The 26,472-nt window shown below is 43.8% G+C and overlaps 1 protein-coding gene across 4 annotated transcripts in view; it reads right to left on the bottom strand.

Annotated features, from left to right (window-relative positions):
* Nolo (ADAMTS-like no long nerve cord) overlaps window positions 1-26,472 on the bottom strand; it is a 295,981-nt gene that overhangs the window by 92,464 nt on the left and 177,045 nt on the right. For all 4 annotated transcript variants that reach the window (XM_076423268.1, XM_076423270.1, XM_076423269.1 and 1 more), the window contains exons 4-5: window positions 4,262-4,314; window positions 1,812-1,911 (exon numbers count right to left, since the gene is read on the bottom strand). In XM_076423268.1, coding sequence (XP_076279383.1) covers window positions 1,812-1,911; window positions 4,262-4,314 — 153 coding nt within the window. The remainder of the gene's footprint in view (window positions 1-1,811; window positions 1,912-4,261; window positions 4,315-26,472) is intronic.

The raw sequence follows: 26,472 nt of genomic DNA on the forward strand, positions 1-26,472 counted from the left end.
TTTTTTCCTATCTGCCAATATTTTCTATCGGAAAGAAACAACGCGCTTCGTCCCGAGACGTGGCGAAGCAGCCGGCAAACTCGTCGGCTGGCCTAAATTCAATTATTCCAGCGAAAGCATCGCCCTTATCAATATAATTCTATTCTCCTCTGCGGCAGCAAGGAGGTGGTGGTCTATAGGAACCAGGGATGAGAGATAGAAGCAACCGTGCACACCGTGTGCAGTTGCTTCGTGTTTCTCACTATCCTTTATCACGAATGATGCGTACCGCCTGCAAGTTGTCGCACGAAGAGAAACAGGACTACTAGTACTACAGGACGAACGAGCCTCCTACCACTCTCTTCAGTTTCTCTCTGACTCTGTCTGTCTGTCTGGCTGTCTATCTGCTCGGATAAACTGGCAACACGTACATCCGCGTGATTATAACGGGGCATCGGGGTTTGAGTAACTGTAGGAAATTTGCGGCTCGCGACAAACAACGAAACGAAGTTAAACTCCGACGTTTAACCGGCAACTTTTGAAGCTGTGTTCCACCGCGATGGCCGTCCCCGATTCGCTTCGTCTGCCATGGTCCCGCGTAGATTCAGTCGTCGGGACCCCGAGGGGCTTGCTACCCTATAACCTTTCCGCCAGAGAGACCTCCGTGAAAAATGCTCGCAAATAACCGATAGAATTCATGCGGCAATTTATCTCGAAATGTCAACGTGTCTAAAAAATGCGTCAAGTTCCTGGCCGCGTCTTCTTCTTCCTTTGCTGATGTTATTCTTCAGTGTGCTTTTTGATCTTCAGAATTATTCTAACAGAGATATTTTTGGTCACGTTGCATGTTTCTTTTTCTTTATTGACGCATTAGATATGTGATCTTTTGTTATAAAATGCTATTTTGTTAGGATAAGATGTGTTATGTGCTTCGTTCGTTAAAAATCGAAGCAAATACAGCCAACAAAAATTCTACTACCACTGTATATTCTAAGAAAGGAATTTTCCAAATAATTTCTGATCGGAATAACACCACCGGAAAACAATGTTAGACAGATGTCTCCCAGAAACTGAATCAACGCATGAAAAATAGTGTAGCTACTATTAATCCGAAGAAATGGATAAAAGTCGCTTTTTAAACCGTGTTGAACCTAACCAAATTTCTGTAAGAATCACATGTAACAGTAGTCGGAGTAGGTAACGTGGTCCTTTCGACAGACAAGCTCTTTCCCAGCAATGACAGGGTGTTTTGTGCTAACTCCGCGCCGGATCCGGAGGTCGCTACCCCTAACCTTTCCTGTGGAGTCGTTCCCCGATAAACTGGAGCGAATTTATCGATTATGCAAAACGCTCCGAGCATTTTTACATTTCCGCCAGGCGGAATATGGCCGAGTTGCCGGTTGGTGGGCCGCCAAACGGGACGCTGATGCTCGGGAGCACTCGCGGATGTTAATTTTACGACGATACAATGTACTTTGAGCTTGCTAGGCTCGCTCTGGAGGAAGTGAAACGAAACTGAAAAGAAATTGATAGCAGCCCTTGGGTGGGGGTCTAGTCTACTGGAATAATTAAATCTTGTCGTGGGGAGAGACAGAGAGAGAGAGAGAGACAGGGAGAATGTTCGCGCTAGCGTGTTGTCTCCTTTGCTCTCCCTCTCTCGATGCGAAACGTGCTGTAACGAATAAATACGCTCGCAGCGACGATGTGTACGGACAAATCGGCGTCGAACGATGATGGGACGAAGATGAAACGAACGGTTGGACTCCCGAGGGATTCTAAGCGATGTTGGATCGAAAGGTAATGAGAACGTGACGACTCGCTTTGTGACTCACCTCCGGATTGCAGACCTTGTATTTCGTACTCCACGAACGACCCTTGCACGGCTTCCTTCTGCAACGGCGCTGCTGCCGCGAAATTCCACCCCCGCAGCTCCTGCGATGCACACCAAGTATAATTAAAAAAACTCCAATATTGTATACAAACGTCCGCGAAAGACAGGACAACCGAACCTCTTAATTAAACACGCTGCAACGTTTCATTAAAATCAGCGTGTTACGGTTGGGTAACTTCCCTTGTAAGTATTTTTTATTACATATTGTTGTAGCTGATGTCAAGACGAATCCAATGACCTACTTAACTACGGCTTTCAGTCTTAAAATAATGTTAGAATAATTTTGTCCAACTGGATTCGCGATCGGCACCACTGTGCGCTGTACCGTCGAAATGTCTTTTTACGGTGCAGCGAATCGGCGATGTAATAAAAGTTTTATATTTTCATTTCTTGATTCTGCACTTTCCTGAAAGGCCATAAACTGAATTTTGATCTTAGCCTGGAAGTTTGATGCATCGACAGTGGCCGATCAAATGGTTATGAACATAAATATAAAAGAAATTATGAACATATAAAAAAAAAATAAACGTGCAACTACATATATCGTTAACAGTAGAGATCTGTTGATTTCTAAACATTCCTAAATTGCTGAAAATACTTTGTACCCTATGTATTCAAGGTAGGGAGAGTATAAATTACGCGATTAGCTGCATGCATGCATACGTTCAAGGCTAATGGCGGCTTTCTCTTAAGTGAGCTCTAATTTTTTAAGCATCCATTGCACGTATCTCAAATTAGCATCGGCCCTAGCTTTCTCTGCAATTCGTTGCGACTTTAATGTCGAATTAGATCCAATTCTGAATTAGTAAACTGGTTTCCAAATTTCTTGCACAATTACCGAAATTATAAAAATGTTTCAGAAATATTCGAATGAAATTTTCCATCGGATCTAGATTGAAGCACTCATTGCAATAAAAGTTGTACGAAGTCTGAGTAGATGCAGTCTTCTCGTTATTACTTTGCAATATACATCAATCATACTTATACTTGGTAGTTCTAGTCTTAAAGACTCATTGATATTTTTACTGAAATTAGTTACTAGCTCGGAACAAATTTGCCGAATGACCGGCGATATTTAATTTCGAAATTGAGGGGAACACGAGGCGAAATTCTCAAGTTACCGGAGGAAGTTTTTGAGAATGAGATCCCTTTGAGAGCAGTTGCCTGCGTTGTCGCGTAGACTGGAGGATTCTCATCCCTTCCTAGTTGCGCGTGTTCCCTCTATATTCCATCGCTTTTAAATTTTAAACCGTACCGGGTATGAAACACATTTTAGGTAGTGACGTCACGTTCAAGAACTGCCGAGCAGCAGTGCACCGGAAGCAAGAGTGCCAGTTAAACTCTTACACCGAGTCGTCCGCCATATCTAGAGAAGCTTGCGCGACGTCGCATCGCACGATGTCTTGAATTTTACAGTTAGGTCACTTTCTAATTTCCTGTTTGCCTTTTGCCTGCGATTATTATTTCGGAAATGTACTTTTCAGCTATTCGAGAGCTTCTTTCTCGGTGTTCGTGCGCGATTCGTGCGAGTTATGCCGACACTTCGGGGTCTCTGGGGCAGAATACACTTCCAGTCTTATTTGGAACTTTATTTCTTATAAAGCATTGAAATGAGGAATCTGCGATGAATTTACTACGACGAGTTGATGGCTCAGGCTCGAATAGCCGAGGCTAATTTCAAAATTTGACCAGCATGAGCGGCTAAAGGTACGAACACAGTGGATCCGTTTTCGTCCGATTTGACCGATGTCCGACGCATCTGTCTCTTTTTTCGAGCATGCAAAAAAGAGACACAACGTCGGACGTCGGCCGAATCGTCCGACATCGGATTCACTGTGCTCGTACACTAAGTGCGATTCACATTTCCCGCGGCGCGTTCCGCGGTAAAATTCGAAACGCCGCTCGCCGTCGGGTCGGCCGTAAATCGATCCCCGCGGTCGCGGAAAAAAATTTTAATAATTGTATCGGGCCAGGCGAACGAAGATTTACCGGTCGTCGGGTTGGAACCGTCGAATGTACAGGCCCGTACATCATACAATAAGCTCCTCCGGTAGGGGCGAGCGCAGTTCACCAGTAGTAAGCGTCATAAATTACTTGCCGGCGCAGTCTGCGCCGTTTCTGGTCGACTGAAAAACGAGCTGCCGGAAACTCGCCGCTACCGAAATGAGTTCTGAAACGCTTAACATTCCGCCGGTGTGCCGGGCCAAGAGTCTTGCGACCCGATATTAGACGAAAAACCGCCGAGAAATCGGCTGATCGATCGATTTAGGAAAAATGACTAAAATTGACTAAACGAGAAACCGAACGTTCTAAACGAATCGTGAGATTTGTAAACGACGGAATAAAGGAAGTAGGATTGTCAAGTGTTAATTAGAAGCCAGTGACACTCACCTAGAGCAGCCGGACCACTTGGACCATGGCGACCATTCTCCCCACGTGACGCTCTGAAATCAGAAAGCAATTTGTCAGGTGATTAAATTGCCCGTGCAAGAGGTCGTCGTCGGTGCGCCGCGTGTTTATCACGCCCGGCGAAAAAATTCGACATTCAATTATATCCGCGTTGCCGAATTAATCAGGGAACCGTATTTGCGGAACGCGGTGGCCGGTTCGATGCTACTTTTAACGAAATTGGTGGATCCGTGCCGGACCAGATAAATTTGTTAAAACCGCCGCGGCCGGCAGAGAAATATCCGAATGGTAATTGAACCTGGCCCTCATGAAATTGTTGGCCAATTTGTCTGTGTAACGAGAAAGTTCGTGTTTATCCCACGGCTTCGATCGGTTTGCCGACGCGGACTGGAATTATGAAGAAACACTGCCAAACCTGCAGCAATCGTGCTCGTCGTTCTTCTATTTCAATCACTAGCTAATCATTATTTTATTAGGTGATTAGGTTATTAGGTTTTAACCCTTAAAATGCTGGGTCCTCAAGGGACCCCACGTTAAAAAATTGTAGAATTGACAATAAAAATTAGATATGTTAAATATATATGTATTTCTTGATATAATTATGGTAAACAAACATAAAATTAAATTTTATTCTCTTTACAAAAAGAATTAATACATCACGATTCTAAAAAATAGAATATACTCTTCATTCGTCATGGCCCAAGCAACGAAAAAAACAGTTTTCTTCTCTATTATTTCTACTCTATGATGTTTGCAGATGAACATTCGACATTCTTCACAAAGAATATTTACTTTTCTGTCGCTAAATCTTATCTTATCTATAATCGTATGGGATCTCCTGGAGACCCCAGTATTTTTATAGCTAAAAACAAAATAACGGTAATGTTTTTAGAATAGACAAATCATCCACAATATTTGACGATGAAAAAAGAGAAAATACATAAAATATGAAAAATCACAAACAATTACTTACAAAGTTATTAAGGAAAAATACTTTCTGGGGCCCCTAGAGGACCCCACTCAGCATTTTAAGGGTTAACTGAAGACGCACCTTGTATGTCATGCACGAATAACAGGATATTGAAGAAAGACTAAAACTATATTTAATGGTATGTACACATATACATTTATTGACTCGTAAGTATGTTCACATTCTTGAACCACATGGAGTGGGGGTTGGTCGATGACGACGGAGAACCTGCGCCATATCAAAGTATTGTATTTAGCGCGGGCGACGGGGCGCAGAAACAGAAAAATCTCGTCGATGGGGGCCGACATGGGGTTCTGGCTCGCACATCGATATCCCTCTCCGGGCAATAAGTTCGTCGGGCGACGTGATAAAAATTTCGCCACCGGTAACCAGTGTACCGCTTGCGAATTGCGAAATGCTCGGCACGTACCCGACCGAACTGAGCGGATTTCGAAAATTCACTTTTGCCAGCCTGTTCGAGTCTCCGTCGTGGTCCCACCGAATTCCTTGCCAGGTATTTCGCGGGGGTGGCCGCCGATGACGGCTCACCATCCCCCGAAACCCATAGAACTAAACCGGGAAGATTGATGGGGCGGTTTCATGGGTTAATACGTCGCCTGATGGATCCGCCATGGACCCCTCGCTCGATATTGTTCCGGCTTTCCGGCTCCGAACCCTTTTTCGCGAATCCCCACAAAAGGGAGCCCGAACACGCCAAATTAATAAGCAGACCACAAAGCGCCGGAAGAAATATCTAGCAAATTTTTATTTCCTCTGTTTCCACTTTATGCGAGCAGACAGTGAAATGTAATCGTATCGTACTTTAATGAAATTTTTGTTTGACGGACTTTTTTCAGAGCTCTCTTTATAACTTACAAAGGCATTCAGATTTAAAGTATGGTGAGAAGAATATCTGTGAGCAATTTTTTTTATTCTGAATTTACCTTTTCAGGTAGGATGATGAGTTAACTCGTCACCTTTCAGAAACATTTCATTTATTTATTAATAATTAGACTGCGGATTTTATGCATTTATGACGAAATTAATTAATTAATTAATAACATTCCTATTTGGCTCCTGTCTCTTGCAATTTATGCAGTCAAGTTAAATGGTCCCCCTTTGTATGTAATAACATTTTGTTTTTATTGGAATCTTGTCCTACATCTCTAACATCATTTTACCCAAGGGGTGTATTATTCAAAGCAATATTATCCCTTTGACTTTTACAGAACTCTTCAGTTCATTGGAATACTTGTTTGTGTGCTTAACAATAGTACGCAATTCTGTGTAATACAATATAATATAGATATGAAGGGTGTCCCGAAATTCACGCGAGATTTGAATTTTGCGCCATTTGTGTTATTAAAAATGGAGTGGTACACGAAAGAATAACGCGCTTTCATTGTTGATCAATATTTTAAAAATAACGACAGCCCGAGAAACAATTCAATAGTCGTGTAATTTCCCGCTTTGGTGATCAGAATTGGCCGCCGAGATCATGCGATTTCTCTGTGGGGTTTTTGGAAGTATAAGGTTTATGCCAACAAGCCCACGACCACCCACACTTTGAAGGAGGAAATTGAGCGCGGTATCAACGAAATTCAGCCACATTAATGCAAACGGTCATGCATACTTATATTCTTTATGAATCAATAAAAAATTCACAATGATTAATTAAAAACCTGTGTTTTCTATCAAAATTACTTCTTGCGTGAATTTTGGGACGCCCTTTATTATATGTGTGTTTTATTCCTCGTTAATACGAGTCCGCTTTTGTTTGCGAAAAATAATACTGCTACAGAGAGAAGTTTCAAGCAACTCTGTGATGAAACTTAAATGTACCATTCAAAACAAAAGACATGGGTTGCTGTCTAATGGGATTATGCTTTTGCATGGTAATGCTCGACTTCAGTCTGCAGCTCGAACCATTTAACTATTGGAGCAACATCTCTGCTGTATTCTGTATATTATTATTTCTGGAAAACGTCATCAGCAATTCTCAAAATTGAAATTATTTTTATACTTTGCTAATTTATATATAAGAATACGATAGTTTTTTTTTTTCATACATACATGTACTACTACTTTGATGAGAGTTATTCAGACACTTAAGAGAAGAATGGCTTGTTCTCCATCGAACTGTAAGTCAAGAGACACTCTGGACCGATGGGTTCGATCAACAGCCACCGCGGTAACATCTTCGGCCAGCGCTAGGCCGCATTATCGCCGGCAATTCGATTAGCTCTTCGTGGTAGGAAGTTAAATGTTTCAAAACTCGCGGCGGCGGCGAATAGTTTCCCGGGCAAATTATGTTAGCCGATCCCGAACAAAGAAGCCCGGGCTACCTCCAATTAACGAACACGGCTGCCCGCCGCGCGGCGCGACTATTAAAATTTACAATCTACTAAATCTACGCGGAATCGCGCGCGTTCAAACTCCCGGTAAGCCGTGGAAGGGTTCGCAACCCCTCCGCAGCTCAAATATGGAATTTCTTAGCGCGTCTTAGCTGGATCGTTCCCTTTAACCTGGCTCGCTGATAATGAGCCGTTGTATCGGCTTTCTGAGGAAAGAATAACCAGGGGTCAACAACTAATCCTTTTTATCCGATCGGCGACCCTCCGGAAGGGTGAAAGGGACACTTGAGGGTGAATGCAGGGAGAAAGGGAGAGGGAAATAGGCGGAACGGGTGAAAGGAAGGACCAAAAATCCAGGAAAAAAAATAGCCAGAGAGGCGGGTTGCGGGAAATGAAGCTGGAAGGGGAACGGATGGGGAGGCAGAAGTGATTAGAAGAGGGATGGACGTGCAACGTTAATGGCCGTTGCTGTTTTTTAGGAACTCCTTCAGCGGAATCTATTTTCTGCTGTCCTCTGTTTGTTTTCCCTATTCGTACGTGATTGAATTCGAGTGGTAATTAGGGCTGTCGGCGTGAGAAAATGCGCTCATCGAGGGGGCGAAGGTGATCAACCGTCGTTTTTCGAGATTTTCGCATTGGTGACGAAGCAGACAATCGTGTGCCTCGATCCTCAGCCATGCATTTCCAAAGATATTGTGTTCATAAATGTTCAATATGATGCCCATCAGATTTTCCTGTGGGGAGCCATCGGCAACAAAGAGGTTCTAATTGGCGCAACAGTGAAAGAGGTCGTAAGGCGGGCGGTTAAAAAAATAGTGCACGCTGTGAAACCTTAAATAATGTGTTTTTGGCCGATTTGAGCGGAAAGTAGCCATAAAGGTTAGTCCGGGGCAACCTGCCGAGAAGCCGGAGTCCGTGTCGGACACGGGTACGAGCGTTGAGGGATTAAGAGTTTCGCTTGGATCCCGATTTGCCATTACGATCGCGTTGCGGGGGTGGGTTGCAGGGGTTTGCGGGACGACGCGCATTGATTTCCGCGCGAGATGTAACTGGTCCCGGACCGGTGCTGAACGGTAACAGCGTCGCCGTACCGTACGATCGGAAAGTGGTCCGTAGCGAGCGTAGACGGTCCGCCGCGCCGATAGAAAGTCGAAAGCTTCGATGAGATTTGTCCGAACGATCGGTAGGGTCCTGTGGGTACGGGCCTGCGAGGGAGGCAAAGTGACTAGCACAGTGCCGTACCTATATAGGGCGGCGCGAAAGCCCGCATTGCGGAATGAGAGATCGCCTATCGGCCTATTGGCTTGTCCTCTCCGCTCGTCTATTTCCACGCTTCTCTCTCCCTTTCTCCCTTTCTCTCTCGTTACAGTGCTATCTATCTCCTCGTACGTCTATCTTCGTCCGAACCCCTTTCCCACGATCCTCTTTCATTGGCAATTTGCGAGAGATTCGCAGCTCCAGGTGTGACAGTACTGTGCGTGTCCGATAAGAATCGCTTTCGTTCCGAGGACTCATGACCGACCGATCGCATAAATCGACCGTCGGACCGACATTCGACGCCGAAAGATTTAGCGGTTTTCGGGGGAAATGTTACGTATTTTCCGTGGGACCTTTCGCGACGAGCTCGATAAGCGGATTTCCCTATTTTTCCATTTTTCTCTCGCCGCTCCTGTCCCGTCACTTTCCGCGGATTCTGCTCGACCGGTGCGATCGTTCTCGTTTCATGCTATTCCTCTGTAGGATTCTTTACGGTGACAATAAATTATAAACGCCATCACTAAACTGCGGATTTTATGCATACGATAAATATTTTCCACATTCTACGGACACTTGGACACTCATTTAACATGCTACTTAAAAGTATCTGTCTTCACTTTGCTCATACGTATATTTATCTCCAACTTGTCATTTTTATATGAACTATTTATCTTTAAATAATTAGTAACTTAATATCCGTACATCTGTCTCGTCTCAATCGTTCGAAAGCCGAGTGTAGCTGTCAAAAGAAAGAATAATTTATCGTTGTGACTAAAAGGTACAGAACCACACTTTAATTAACTGTTTGTCACAATATACCATAGATCGTATTTCATTGTCACGAGTGTCGGTAGCCAAGTAAAAAATATGAATCGGTGCTCAAACAACCTAGGAGAGAGAGAGAGTTCTAGATAATAATTTACCAACGCTATATGCTGTTGGAAAACTGCTGTTAGAAATAACCAGAGACAGAAGCTCGCACGGAGGAGAGGCTACGCCGGAACGGAACTAATTTTTCCCGGGGAGCAGAAGTCCTAGCGATTCCAGGGGATTGTCTAAGATCGTCTAAGAAGCAGTGGCGCGTGACACCGGCTCGGTAAACACAAAAAGAACCGGGTAGGGAAAACGAGTCCGTCCGGTACCCAGCCACTTTTTTAATCAACGATTCAAACAGCGCCGGAGCCCGGGAACTTTTAACAAATGAGCGCGCCGCGGAGCTTGTTCCCGTGCTTTTTTAATGAACCAACTCGGCGGATGTTAACGCGTCGCGTATCCGCGGCCCGATGTCACCGCGTTACCTCGTTCCACGACCGTGGCAAAACTTTCGGGGTCCGGTGACACGAGCTCCCGCGATATAATCACGGTCGAAGATAGACGAGGCGCGGAACTACATGCTGCTTTTTTTGAAAACCGCGCGCTATCTCATTCGCCAAAATGTTCAACAAACGTAACTTTTCACGAGTTGGGGCGCCAAAATCGCCGCGAAAAGACCCGAAAATTCGATCAAGTAAAGATATCCAATTTTTAATGTTCTACAAACGTAACTTTTCATACACTCGAAGTCGCCAAAATCGCCGCAAACAGACTCGAAAATTCTATCAACCAAGATATGCAATTGTTAATGTTCGGTAAACGTAACTTTTCATAATTTCTTTATTAACAAGATTGTCGTCTGCATTTTAAACCGGCATGAATACAAATCGCACTGATGCGTACACAGGGTGGCGAATTGTTGAATCGCAACATTAAAAGGCGTCGGAGGGCGTCGCATCGAGCGTGATGCCTGGTAATTCCATAATTAATTCGTAACTTCCCCCAGCCGGAAGAAGTTACCCGGAGCGAGGGCAAACATCGTTCTTCTTTGCATATTGCTTGTGAATCTAGTCGCGGCCGCAGTTCTGCATCTCTTGCGCGGCCGATTCCGCGCGTTTATGCATGCGAGTCTTCGCGGTCGCGTGCAACCGTGCCCGCTTACCTGCGCGTCGGCCGTAGAACCAACGACGTAACACGACGTTGCATATGCATGCGTAATCGTGTCATGTTAAATATTGTCAGCGGTATGAGCAATATTTATGTGGCACACCGACTCGCTTATCTCTCGTCTCTGCTCTATCATTTGATCTTCGTGCTTTCACGGCTAATCGCCGCGCAACTTACTCCAATTCGCTTACTTAACAAGTTGAAATTAATTAGATTTGCAAATTAATAAGGTATTCCGAGTGCTACCATTTATGAACTTCTGTTGAGGTTGCAACTGAACCCTCAGACGGCGGGTATTGTTATAACAATTATTATAAAATCATACTTTTACAAATTACAAATTTACGTACGATACGGAAGTAAAACAAACAGGAATACAACAGGTAGCTCCAAAATTTCGGACCGCGCCAAACGTGGTTCGTTCATTGCGTTCAACAAACGCGTCGTTTCTGAACGCAATCCCCCAGCAGCTGCGTTCCTCGGCGAGGCTTATGTATATTTTAACTTTCAATTTCGCGGGATGAGGACTCAAATTTCGAGTCTCGTCCCGTCGCTCTAATATTTACCTCTTTAACCGTGTTCTCTGCGGCGCGATTAACGCTACAATTCCGTCGCCGCGCGTCAAAAATAATTCAAATTCGCCCGAACCGTGGTATGGGCGACATTGCCAAACCGCCGAAGCTTTCAGCCCTTTCCGTCCCTTTCCGCCCTTCCGGAGCCGATCCGGCGAAATGATTTTCACGCATTCGCGGGCTGCTTTCAAAGCATTCCGCCAATTTACATGCATACAAGCTCATACCGGGCTGCAACCGGAGGACTTTAATAAAATCAAGCAGCGGGGAGATAAAAGCCTCGCGGAAAGAAGGGGTTGAGAGAAAGAGGGTCAGGTTGAGGGAGTGTGCAAGCGCGGCTAAGGGGGGTAGCAACCCGGGGGTTCGGAAAGTGTGTTGCAAGAGAGTAACGGGCCAGCTATTCCCAATTCCCACCCAATCTAAAATCAATCTTAGTTCGTGCTCTTAGACGAACTGGAAGTAGGATTCTAAAGGGAAACCGTGAAGGGTGCGAGAAAGCGACGGACTCCATGGCGAGGGGCAAGGGGACGGGAGGGGTCGACCGATCACTTTTAAGCAGGCTTGCAAGTCTGCATTATTCAAACTCTACCGCCAACCAAACTAGACTTCCAACGGCACCCTCTAAGGAACCACCCGGCAACCCCCTGTGTCTTTCTACGAGCCCTTTCTCACTCTCAAACCACCCACCTAGACCATCTCACACCTCATCCATTTTCGTCCCGGTAATGCACTAGATTGGATTTCTAATTGTATTCTCATCTGCGCTCCCAGACCTTTCTTCCAGTACTTATGATCTAGCACCTTCGTCTCGGAGTGGCCCAAACAACCCAATTGCGGTTGTTTATGCGAACAATGGGGGTCTATGGAACGTTTCTTTCATCAAGAAATTATCTTCACTTCTCCAACTGCTTTGTGATACAAATTTTTTTCCGGAAAATAGAAACCCTCATTCATTTCTACTCAACATTTATTCTTCATATTATGAATTTTTCGAGAGACACAGAGAAATTTATAACTAAAGACATCGGTGATTTAAATTATCTGAAAAACTACTAAATAAGTAACAAATGAACAATTTTTAATTTTACTTTAAGACAACAAAATTTAAAGAATTAATAAAAAAATGATTACAAAAAATATATTTATTGCGATATTATCAGTAGGTAGGAATAGTTTTTTAATGAATTTCAGTGGAAATTTCATCCCGATGTCTCTTATGGTTGAAGAGTTATGGTTAGACTGCGGATTTTATGCATTCATGACAAAAATGAGGAGGTGTAATTTAAAATAGCAAAAACATTAGGAAAATTTAAACATACTATTATATTATTTTCAACCTATTAAACATGGTAGAGAAGAAAATAAATTTCTATTTCACTCAAGTTTGTTGCAATTCAGGTAAGAAAACTTTATTCTGCATAAAGATCCGCAGTCTAGTTATGGTAAAACGTTACGATCCAGTGTTCTTCGGCCTTCCGAGGTTGTATATATCGCGTTCGCTTCAAATAATTTTAATTTCGTCAATTTTCAAATGTGCATCTTTTTAAAACGAGGTCCGCAAAGAGGGAACACTTGTTGTTGTTCGACGGTGTTTGAAGGCACTGTCTTCTGTCGAGCGTTTTCATCCCCGCGGCAGTCCGTTCACGAAAAAAGCAACCGTACAAATAACGAGTTAAAGCGCGTTGCGACTCAAATATTTGCCCTCGCGCACCAGCCACTCGGCAGCCCAGAAATTCCGGTGCACGTCGTCATCAGATTATCGTCGCTGGGGAACAAACGAGCGTTTACGAGCTAATATAAACATTCCACAATTGCGACGCTCGTGAACCTACCGATCTCGTTCGTTGCCTCCGCCTTGGTTTTCTCGATCCCGAAGCTTTTTCGTTCCTGAACCGTTTCACTACAGTTTCGGACACCAAATGTACAATTCATTCCAATTTCAAATCGTACTTCTAAGTATTTTTTCACCAAATTATTTATCAATGTGTAAATAGCAGTTACATATCTTACTATCTCGCTATCTCTCGCTTCTAGAGCGAGATGCAATCCAATATTGGATTGGATTTCCAATAACGCGCGCGCGCTGTACGCTCGTTCCGTTGCACGATGCACCGACTCATTGCCCGAGGAACACTCTAGGGGAGAGCTCGATGCGACGCGTTGTTTCGGGACACAGGGTGTGTTTCCGAGCGATCCTTGCATCATGCTGCCGAGTCGGTGAATAATTGAACACGGTTAAATGAGTAGTCGCGCTAGGAATTCCCTCAGTCGAATCAAACGAGAAAGTAAGACCGAGCAACGCGATCTTTGACGATATCGAATGAACAGCTATCGGAAAATTCGCTTGATCCAGTCAAGTCGACTGTGATATTCCTCTCCCATCAAAGATCGATAATATTTGAATAGCCGAACATAAATGCTTAGTGAATTTTCCTTTATGTCGATCGTAGATAGTGCAAATAAACAATTTAATGCCTAGGTTTGAAGGAATGAAATGTTATTCGAAATAATATTCTAGTATCCTAGTATATTCTAGTATATATATGTGCATCCTATTACATTTTATTATAGTATGCTATATTCTAGCATAATATTCTCGTATATATCACGTTATATCCTGGTATATTATTAGTGAACTGCGGAAATAAAAATATTCGAAGAATATAAAAATACTGTCATATTATTTTCAGCCTATTAAACATGTTACTATTGAAATTCGCTGTCTAATTATTAGTCTGCCTATTTTATGGATTCATCGGAAAAACGAGTTGGCATGATTGAAATTTGTTGAATTGATTTTTGAGGGAGCATTCTCAAAATTAGGCTTTTTGCCAGTGCACAAGTTGCCCTACATAACCGAGCCAGTCAATTACACTTGCACCACCCTAGCAATTTCCGTGGCAGCTACTATACAACCATAAACATGTACTAAAACGACAAGATAGGACGCACAGTTCGCGTCTGTCTCTGCAGTAGAATAAATTAGGACATTCTGTGTGCAACTAAAATGATCTAGGAGATAATGCAGAATCAGGCAGCGTGTAAACACGTGTGAAACAGATGTAAAATCTAATATCTAGATCTATTGCAAATGTCGAGAAAAGAAAAGAGAAATATTAATTTTCGTAAGAGTATAAACGAAATTTGAAAGTAAAAACAAAGATACATAAACGCATAAAAATCCTGAGTCCAATTAAAATCTACTCCGTGAGTAAAATGATTTAAAAAGCCTTTTCATACCATCAAAAGAAGACTCGAGCTTCAGATATCGTGTCTATAGATCTACGACTACCACAACGCATAAAATTAGTATTCATTATCGAGATCGTGGGTCCAGCTCTGATAAAAGTTGTAGAAAGTGGCAATAGGCGTCGATAAATCACCTGGGGTGTTCTCGGAGCCGTGTCGAGAGCAACAAGGGTTTATAGAAGTTTCAGAATAACGTGGGTTCACCATAAGCGGAGGCGGTGAAACAGTGGAATCGACTCGAGCATCGTTCTCGGCCGGTGTCAGGTTAAAAAGGGTGCGTAATAGGCTTAGAAAGACTGATGTCTTAAGCGGGATAAGAAATAAGCCGCGGAAATAAATCTCACGGGGTACCATGGCGGCCCCATGAGACCGGGGAACCGGCGTAATGATGTTCAAAAGCGCATATAGTCCTCCGGTGTCCGAAAATAAAACGGCCGATTAAAGATAGCGGACGGGTGGCTTGAAATTGGTGCGAGTTAAGATGATAATGGGACGATTATAATAACAATAGGAGCTGTGGATATTGAAGCGAGAGGAGGAACCATAAATTTGACCTGCGAGGTAATGACTCATTCTTCTCCACGGTCGCAGCATAATCCCTGTGAGCTAAACGGTTCCAAACCAGGGCCAAATGTCTTATAAATTGAATTTCTTTGAACTCTACCGGTGATCGAGGTGATTCACGGATTGCTGGTGATCCCAGTTTTCCACATTGGAAAATCGGTTTTGCGCGGCTTGTTTTACATTTTCTTTAAGTATAAGTGTGGTAAAATACATGTGTGCAAAAGGATTTGTTCGAATTCGTAGTTACAGTGTCTCCCACCAATATTCGGACACTATTAAAAAGGCGATAACTTTTTTAATATTGTACTATACGCTTTGAACTCTTTTGGGAAGCTACAGCAATTACTTTACTACAGGATGTGAAAAAAAATTCTTCCAAAAATTGCAATTGGTCGGAATTGTAGAAAAAATACTAAAAGTTGCATTTTACAACTTTTTTACGCGGGCATATATTGAAAATTAAAAAAATATGATACGTTTTGTAGATATTTGCGAATTAAACATATTCTGAAAATTACGTCAAAATCGGTCGACGTTGCAATGAGCTACAAACGTTTAAAGATGGTAAAAATTGCAGATTTTCACGATTTTCGGCCTATAACTGCAGACTCTTACATCTTTCAATGCCTGTCGCTTTTTTCCGCATCAATCGATTTCGATGAAACTTTCACAGTGCATATAATTGACACAGATCTACAAAACGTATTTTTCAAATTTTCAATATAGGCCCACGTTAAAAAGTTGTAAAACGCAACTTTTAGTACTTTGTATACAATTCTGACCAATTGCAATTTTCAAAAATATTTCTTTTCACATCCTGTAGTAAATTAATTGCTCTAGCTTCTCACAAAAGTTCGGATCGTATAGTCCAATTGTAAAAAAGTTATCGGCTTTTTAAGTGTTCGAATATTTGTGGCAGTCACTGTATATGTAGACGTTTGAAGAATGCAACTCCTGTTACGAGATGTTGATAGTTGCCACGATATCTCAAGTTCTAATTGACCAATTGACTCGAAACTTTCAGAGAATCTGGAGGCCGATGTCAAAAATTAGCAATTTGACGTCAAAGTGACACCATATTGTAAATAATCGATTGAAACACGAGTTCATTTTGTTTGTTCCTGGTCAGTAGAAAGTTTTTCAATTTTCTCATAAAATTTGTTTGTTATCGTGCTTTTAAAAGTGTCCGAATATCACTGTGACAGACTGCCTCGAGGACAGAAGTCATTGTGAATAAGATCGACGTGGAGGAAGACACGAAACGTTATCGACATCCTCGATACCGGCGATCTCCCAATCGAAGTCCGGCATCGTGCAATCGGTCCGATAATGTACCGAGTGTTTTCTTTTTCGAGATCTCCGACAAGCGGGTCTGGAAGACGCTCGGAATAAAACGGATGATCGGACTTTTAAGCGAGGTCCTGCAGCCTGCATTATTCAGGCCCCTTTTCCTCGGGCGACGGGACGCGACGCGCGACGCTTTCGTCCCGGCCGCATTCGATGCTCCGTTCTTGCGTGCAGGTGTCAATTTGTCTCTATCCTCCTCTCTCCGCGGGCCAGCCTCGGTTTCTTCCCCCGAAGTTCTTCGCTCGGAAGTGTCTACGACCCCGATCTTCGATCTCTCGTTCCACGATTTCGTTCTGAGCGCGCTCGAAATGCTTTCCGCCGACAGCGGGGCGGCACATTAGACTCCCAAATTATTGAAAGCAACAGCAGTACGGTGAGAGATCCTCTCCTCTCGCTCGCTCTTTCTCTCTTTTCTCTCCTTTAAGCACGCTTGTCCCGCCGTCATCTTAGCGATTCCATCTACGACGGTCCGTCACTAATGGAGACGGTGCGACCGAACCCAGATATACATCTTTCAAGTATTTTTGTGGCCGATTCTGGTAATCGCATTACACCTGTCAGTGAAAATTTTATACCCCGTGGTTTACTACCTGATCACTGATGAATATGAACCGAGCTGATGCAGTTGGAATAATCAGCCAAAAGATGAAGCAAAAGAGCAACGTGGCGTTTTGAAGTCGAATTACCATTTTAACACATTACCGACCGGTGATTATTGCATCATTTTGAAAAATCTATGGTGCCCAGCTGAACACCTTTTAGCGGAACCTTCAATAGCAACAGCAATTTTCATTGTGAACTAACAAGTCACCCTCGATAACGTCACCTAATACATAGCATTGTAAAATGACGTATAGCAGGTACCGAAAGGTGGAGGGTGGTAATTCGAAGGTCTCGCGCAGATTCGAATCGGACAGGAGGTATAACCGCAGTGGCAGTCGTTCGTGTATCCGAGAAATCGAGTTGCCAAATATTCCGGGGCTTCGTAAAGTTCGATGCCGGTGCTCATTCGGCATTCGCGGCGCGGCAAAAGGAATTCCTGAAAATACGCGCGCCCCGGAGACAAACGTTATTTCGATACTGCCGCGACATCCTAATTCGCTTGCGAAATCCGCGGCGCGCAGCCAGCTAAGCTACGCTGGTAGAGATATAGAAAAGTAAGAGAGGGAGAGAGTGAGAGAGAGGAAGGGGGAGGAAGGGGGTGGGTATTCGCGAAGTTAGTTTTATGCTCGAAGCCGGGCGCAATGCAATCACCGTGGAACAGTGAAACATCCGAAAAGGAAATGTACACGGCCGAAGGGATGTACGTCGAGCACGATTTCCTATACGGGATATGAGCCTGTTCGCCTTATCGGGTCGCGTACGTATCAGAGCCGCGTTTCTATATGCGCATGCGAGTACGGAACCAGCGTCACGACGCCCCGCGTCGCCGTGATTCACCGAGATACGGTTGTCTAAACCGGGTCGCCGGCTTATTGCGCGCCGAATTTTGTTACCCGGGCTCTCCACTCGACGGACTTCCATCGGCGGATTATGCTGAAATCTGATCGTGCTGCACACAAATTTCGCGTGTCTGCAGACGACGGAGTTTTAGTTTGAACCTTTGAGGCTACCGCGCTACGAACTCTTCCCCTCGTACTCTGTATAACGGCGTGTTTTAGGAGAAATAAATGCTCGGGGACGTTTTGTTGGTCACCGACTGTCCTCGTTCCGAAAGAATTTATTATTTTATTCCCATCACTACGCAGTATCTTCTTGTAAACAATTTTATACGCTTTTGCTACGGACAAGTAGCTCGTGCAAGGTGTATACATGCATAATGCGACAGCATCGGAATACCATAGTCATCTTCGGGGATAGCATCAATGCTTACAGGAAGCACCGTACTCGCGATACCTATCCAATTCATAAATTCCGATTTGCGTATTCCGAATACGATAACGCTAACTGCGCGTGTGATGATACATGACTGTCGAATAGACCGCTCGGGATTTTTCGTAATCTCCATTCGTGATCTATCACACGAATCGGTTTTATTGATCATTTGGCCGACAGTGTAGAACAACTATCTTTTCTCAAAACTAAATATTCTCTTAATCGGTATTTTACTATTTCAAATAGTTCTACGAAATGTTTATTTTCAGATTTAGTAAAATGGAACAGACAGAAGTAAATGAAAGTTTGCGAAGGATATTCTGCGCAGTCAAATAAGGCAGGGAAAGAAAGGAGAGTAGCTCAGAGACCAGATTTACCTTATTTCTCTTATATATTTATCATATTCTTGTGGGGATCAGCATTTTCATGATAAATCGTGGTCCAGCTTGCTAAACTTCGAGGCAAGTTCAAAGGATGGAAGAGATAAGAAGAGAAAACAGTCGTTGAAGATACTCCCACGTTACCTGTTACAACGTTATCCCTACCACCCCTCGGAAATCAGTCTCCTCTGTGGCATAGTTACAAACGAACGAGCTGGAGGAGGATAATTGCTGTCTGTTTCCCAGAGACGTCTACCACTCGCGATAATTATTACCGTGCGAGCTTGTGTTCGCCACGAACCGAGAAGCGACACCGTGATTAAAAACCTGTACACAATTTATCTTCGCAGAAATTCTCATTTGTTTGTCTGTAAAAATCCGAGCATGATCCTGTTCAGCAAAAATTGAAAGAATGATGTAAAGAAAATTCATGATACGAGTACCCTGTCCTCCAATATGTCTTTTAAAGTAAACATTGAAGCAATTATAGCACGTTCAGCTGGGTTCGAATAAAAATGTATTTCCTCTCGTAATAATTTTAACAAGATGAAAATAACATAACAATACTCGTTATTCTGTCTGATGTGTTCACTGTTGCGTGTATCATTTCTTCGTTTTTGTAATACACGCATCTAATATGATCGTGCACACATTTCTTTGCTTTTGAAAATTGCCACGAATATAGAGAAAAATATAACATAGTTTTGAGTCAGCGAATACTGTGGCAAAATTAAGCACATGTGGACCATATGTAAACCCTGATGATCCGGAATGAGGAAAATGGAACACGGCGTTGACTTTTCATTAAAACAAAATGGAGGTTGCTCGCGAATAAAGAGCGTGGGCTCTCGGACGGTATTCTCGCGTAAACAAAATCTCAGCACCGGCAGGTGTAACAGGAGCGTTGAAGAAGTGAAGTATAATTGGAATTGCGGCGATTCGTTGTTTAATTGACCGAAATTTCTGTGGTCAAGTGGCCGAGAAGGAAGCCCTCGGACTCGGGAAGTCCGAGTGAATACGAACAGACGGTCGCAGCGCCAGGCTGGAAAAAGGAGGAAAAACGTAATTGGAATTGTGATAGTTCGCTGTTCGATCGGGCTCGAACTTTATTCAGAATCCCCGGCCTGCCCAGCCGGAACTTCGAACTTCGCCGAAAGTCTTGATGAGCGTCCACGTTAACACGAATTATTTGGATAATTGCCAGAATAGTTATTAGCGAGAATGGTTATCTGCGGCTGGCAATTGTTTCGGTAAAAGTGCTCGTGGAATCTGTTCGGCGAACTTCTAATTGCTTTATTATCGAGCTACGTGACCGTCGTCGTTAACATTGTTGCCGTGAAACGTGATATTCAACTTTTGGAGACTGGCTGCAATTATTTTTCTTCAATTTTTTACACGCGGAATACTGCGAGAGAAAACCTTCATTGCTTAGAAATGATATCTACAACGCGTTTCAGTTACACGAATAGCAATTTATATTGCATCCCGTTAATTCTCGCCGTTGCTTCGATATTTCTGCACCGAATTTTTCTTCCAATTTCATTATCGAGCTACGTGACCGCCAACATTGTTGCCGTGAAACGTGATATTCAACTTTTGATAACAAACTGCAATTATTTTTTCCCGTTTTCTTCAATTTTTTCCGCGAAATTGTATGGCTTAGAAATGATATCTACAACGCGTTTCAGTTACACGAACAGCAATTTATATTGCATCCCGTTAATTCTCCCCGTTGCTACGATATTTCTGCACCGAATTTTTCTCCTAATTTTCTATGACCGTTCCAGGCTTCGAAAAATTGGCCAATCGATTCCTTATCCACCACCGTGCACTCCACTATCTGTATTCAGTCTAAATAATATCTACAACGCGTTTAGGTCTCATGCATAGCAATTCATATCGCGTCGCTCCAAAAACGAGCCTTTGTCCGTCGAAGCGAGGGGGCTTCGTTATCCGTGATCTAGAAAATAGCGGCGGCGGCGGCGGCTGAAGACCCATTTCCTGTCCGACCAATTTCCCGTCTATTCCGTTTAATCAAAAGCGAAAATGATTTTCCGCACGTGTCCCTCCTCGAAAATCGCGACGGAACGAATCACACGCGCTCAGCCTCTCTCTCGAAGAAGCCAGAAACAAAGGGATCGTTTTAATTGCGAGAAATATTTGTTGTGTACTCGCGCCGCAATTTCGATCGACGCGGATGGGAAAAGGATTTACGCGGGACGATAATGGGGCTGCGACCTCGTTAAAACGATACAGAGAGAGGCTGCAGGTATAAAACGATCGATCGCGTCGGAGATGATAATTGCGTAGGCGTTCGCGATTAAAGTCTCTGCGGCGCGTAAACAATTTCCGCGGTTCCGTTACGATCGTCGACCGAGCCATCCTATAATTTTCTCAGTCCGTGAATTATCGTTAGCGTTGTTCCGTCGGCCGATTGTCCGTTTCTTTGCAACCCCGTCGGGGCTTAAATCGAACGCACTCGAATAGAACCTGGATATCGGTGATCAAAATCCAGGCTCGAGAGCTATCCATTCAACGCTTCTCCTGCTGCCGGAATTTTTATTGTACGAAGATTCGACGGCGTGCATTTAAATGCGCTCGGACAGACAATGGCGCGGCACATTGTTGACTAAGAAGTTTTCCGCAAAGAAAAAACCGCAGAGAACAAAGACTTCAATTTATTTTCGAATTGTCTTCTCATGCTCGTTTAGCACTTAAATCGTGCAGAATTTTTCCTTTCAACATACTTAAATTAATAACAGCATACAGGCCATCGAATCTGCCGACCCTTCTAGTCGGAACCTGATCAATTTTTTCATGAGCAACTAATATCGACAGTTGTTTTTGATATACATATGTATATGCAAATTCCAAATGGCCGTCACTTTTGGGTTTTTTCTGCCGCAACGAGAGTAGCTCAATGCAATTTTCTGCATCTTGTCGCAGAATGTTTGGGGAACATGCAGGTATTTTTAGATCCCATCTTAGGCGACCGATGCCCCTAATAAGCTTATTAGTCCCAGACAGTAATTCAATGACAAGGTACGTCGAACGACCGCCATTAGGTATGAACTATCGCCGTTTGCCAGGTAGACTGCCTTTCACCTATGACCGGGGCCATTGGCAGCCACCTTTGAAATCGAACACCCGTTAAATGCAATTAGACAATTAGCCCGGTGGCAAGATAGACCGGCGAGTGCTTCGTCGACGCTTTTCACCCTTCTGTTCCTCGAGAGAGCCACTAGAGGCGAGCGACGTTCCGCGTCGCGCCGCCACTGTTGCGAGATACGAATGCTCATTGTCACGGCACGCACGCTCTTTTCTCGGAGACGTTCCAAGCCTTGTCACACCCCCACACCCTCACCCTTCCAACTTCGAACCCTTCTAATTTTCTTGTTCTCTTCCGTTCCGCGGCGCAGACTTCCCCAGAATTCACGCGGCACGTTCAAACTGCTGCATACATATCATTCCAATATTTTATTGCTGCACATATTGCAATGAAGATTGGATGAAGTCCGAACTACTTTCATTGCTCCAGAAAAATTCCACAAAAGTACTGATTATGAGGAACTTATTCAAATAATTAAGAACAGGATTAATATGTCTACACAGCTCTGGAATGTATGCTGACAATTTTTATTTTTCATAAATATCTTGACGGACGCATCTCAACGAAAATGTCCGAACATTTTTTTGTAAAAAGAAAGATAAATATTTCGTATCAAAAAAGGAAATGAAACTCCTCGTTCAATCGTTGCCGTCCTACATACGTCGCGAATCGCAACATTGCTGTCCAAAATGATCCAGCGATGGCAGAAACGGGGGCCCCGAAGTCCAATTATATTTCCTGCTTCGCTTTTCAAGATAACAATAACAGCGTGGCCCGTATTACACAGGATGAGCACGCGCAAATTAGAACAGTGAATAAGCGGGATTCAGCGCATGAGCCTGGTCGGCTATTGAGCCCAGCCGGAATAACGATCTTCGTTAGCTCATACGTTCATCTCTGGGCTATTCAGCGGGATCTACTTTTCAGTCGGACTGTCGCTTTGTGTATCGGGATTGTACGCGGGTTTCTCGTCGCCGCACTAGCGGAAAATCAGCCGGTGGATCCCCTAACAAGTGGCACTCGGCGTCTTCCTCCCCCCGTGTTCACGTTCGCCAAAAATGCCGGGAAAATCGATATTCCCTCGTCAGACCGCTCCCACGGTGTCGTCCTGCTCGTCTCCAAAGCAAATAAAGCGATGGGGAAACACCGAAAACCCGCCACCGGAAACGGGTACTCTCCGTTTAACGACGCCGTCTTTCCGCGGACACGTTCTTCGGCATGCGTTGCATACGTTTCCGCCGTGCCGCGCCGTTGTCGGAACGATTATTTCTAGCCGTAAATGTTGCCTGGCTCTGTCGAGCATTAACCGGTGCAACGCGCTGAGAACTTCGGTTTATTTCGCTGGCGAGAACACCTTCATCCTTCGGCGAGCAAATTAGGGAACGCCATGGCATAGTATTCTACGTGGCTAAACTATGCTCCCAGCAATCAACGAAACTGGATAACACCCGATCGGTTGACGGCTGCGTTCGGCTCCAAACAGGCCCGAAAATAACAGTTAATAACTTGTTTATAACTATTGCGTACTCAACCCGTTTCCAACGTACACAGCTTCGACGTAACACTGTTCAAACCTATGTGGCAAGGAGAATTCGGTCTCTTATAACTAGACTGCGGATTTTATGTATTTATAACAAAAAGTCCAATTTTAAAAAAGTTTAGAGGTTAACAGAATTTAGAAACACCGATGTACCACTTTCAACCCACTAAACTGATTAAAGAAGGAAAGAAATTTTCCTTTGCCCCTGTCAAAGGTTAACAGTGATTCAAACGTCTTTATCCCGAAAACTGTCGTAGAAGAGAAAACTACATTTGTTTTAATGCTTAAATATTGATTACAAACAAATCAAATTTGATTTCATTTATAAGGAGAGGCATAACATTCATATTTGTTAGATTTTGTTTGAAATCTTCATCGCGAGCGTGACTCGCTAAAATACGGCAAGGGGTTAAAATTAATGCAGAAAAGTTTTACACTTAACATAACGTATACCTCTGAAAAGTTTATTTTCTCCTGGTCGTCCAAAAGGGTTTGGAAATGTTGTAACACAAATGGTAGGTTTGAAATGTTAATTGAAATGGAAGAAATGGCACGAAGTGATGGGAACTTATGGGAGCCAATGTGGCGAGGTATGAAACCTAATGGGAAGCTCTCGTCACAGTCGTTTCCTCTCCACTTAGCGATTGCATTGTTGAAACCACGAAGAAATCACGATACAGCAGCCAGATACCGCGCGTTCGTCCACCGCCAGGCGGTCCAAGAAACATTAAAGAAGATAAACGGCCGGGGAACTCGGTCTCATTCATAATTCATGCCACTAATTTCTCACGACGTTGCGCGGGCTACGTTATTGCATTATCTGGAAAATCCTTGAATAATTCGCAACGGGCCGGGGCTAGCAGCCGCGAAACTTGCCGCCGAGCCGCGTCGGTTTAGCATCGTCGCTGTCGGTCTTCCCAATCGGAATCGGGCCCGCCCCCAGCTTCTCAAATTTTCAATAACCGCGCCCGACCGGTTAATTATATTTCACGGCGCGGCGACCGATAGAAGCAGTTTACCAGCTGGCGGTTACATTCGGGATCTAATAATTCCGCGAGACCCTCGGCTCGATAGAATAATTGGAATTTCTCCGTGGATATCGTTGCTCCACTATACACGTATACGTTGTCTGCTGTTTGACTTTATTTGAATATTTTATTCGTAATTAATACGCGCGCGCGGGAGAAACATTTTGCTTTTAATACAGTTGGCCGTCTGTCAATCTTGCTCGCATCAGCTGTCTCCGAATTTTATATTTCTGTGCAATAATTGTCATTTTTCATTAATCAATTAGCAAGGAAGTTTTATGATATTGGATATTTTAAATACGTGTGGCACACTCTAATGCTGCATGCGTCTTTGAAACTGTGGATTTTCGATGGGAGTCCGAAGCCTAGTGATGAATAACGCAGCAGATTGTTTGATTAAACATACGAGCTCTAATTACATTCCGATGGTTCCAATCAATTTTCCAATCGGTGCGGAGAAATTTATTTATTGATAGGTCTATTCATCGTTTAATTACATACCTTGTACAACACAAATGAAGCGTTCGTAATACGACACCGACGGAAAACGGCTTTCCAGATTTTGGTACATTTCATTACTGCATCCTAGAAAGCGAGAACTGATTCTTTTGATTTCATTAAGGCTGAATAAGTGTCATGAGAAAGCTGTGTATTTCATACGCAAGAAGCGCTTCTGCTCGGGGAGCTTTACAGATTATCCCCAGGAGCAATACTTCAGTACTAATGATATCAAGGAAATAGAAGTCTATTTATTTCGATTTCTCTGTGTAAATTGTTCTGACTGGATGTGGCTTTGTTTTCTTGGCATCGATAAAGCCAGCGCAGTGCCCCACAAAATATTCAGTGGTCACACCCACCATAGACTGTGCAGACTTTAAAAATCTGTAAACCAAAATAACCACCCTAAATTTTTGCTTCTCGCTTAAACTATCGAATTTAAGATTATCGCTTTCAAGCTTCCGGCGTGTAGATTTGTCTGAGTGGGCGTGACTTCGCTGCTCCTGACTTCCTACGGCCACACCCATGGTCTAGATTCTGTATCCTCTAAAAATCTGTGAACCAAAACAACTATTCTGAATTTTTCTGTATTTCTTAAAGCAATCGATTGAAGTTTACCAGTAATTCCGAGTACATAGATTTATCTGAGTAGGCGTGGTTTCCCTGCCCCTGACTTCCTTCTGGCTCTGAGTAGGCGTAACTGTATTGTTCGCCGACTTAACAGAAGACTCTGTAGAAAACATTAGACAATGGAGTTCGCCATACTACTATCAATCTTTTTCTAATTGATAATATTACGAAATCGATTTGTGATCGGTGTCAGGTCGTTCCGTCTGACTGTGCGACGCTCCGGAGCGAGAGCAGCGCCCCAAAGAGCAATCAGCACGCCCGACGCATCCACTTGAAGTTGCAGCGAAAGGAAACGGGCGCCGAAGGCAATTTGTTTTTCGCGGGTTATATTGGCGCCGGGGCAGTGCGCGCAATAATAAAGCCCCGGTCATAAGTGGCGGGGGGCGTAATCGTTGGGTCGAGGATCGTTGTGTCTTATAAAACTTTAGCAATTTTGAGGGAGGTGTGACTGACGTGTAATAACAGCCGTGGCATCGGACTAGCCGCATTTCCGAGACGATTTCCAAGCCGCCATGGTTTTCAGCTATCCGCGGATTCATGCTCGAGCATCGATTCCCTTTTACTCGAAGCACCCGCTTACAAATTAACTCGGCTCGCGCGGCCATTTTTTCTCCCTAGCCACCACCCTCTCTCTCTTTCTCCCTTTTTTCCTCTTTTTCTCTCTCACCCCCTGTTCCTCGGAGGCAGCGAGCACGCCTCGATGGGGGAACAAGTTAAATTAACCCGCGGGGGCCTCTGTCTCTTTCCGACTCTTTATCCGCTGCTTTTCACGGGTAAAACATCGGAAACCATTATTTAAAAGCGCGCCGGTATAATATCTGCTCTCCCCCGTGTTCCATT

Source organism: Lasioglossum baleicum, chromosome 5 (genome assembly GCF_051020765.1).
Source record: "Lasioglossum baleicum chromosome 5, iyLasBale1, whole genome shotgun sequence".
NCBI classification, from domain to species: domain Eukaryota; kingdom Metazoa; phylum Arthropoda; class Insecta; order Hymenoptera; family Halictidae; genus Lasioglossum; species Lasioglossum baleicum.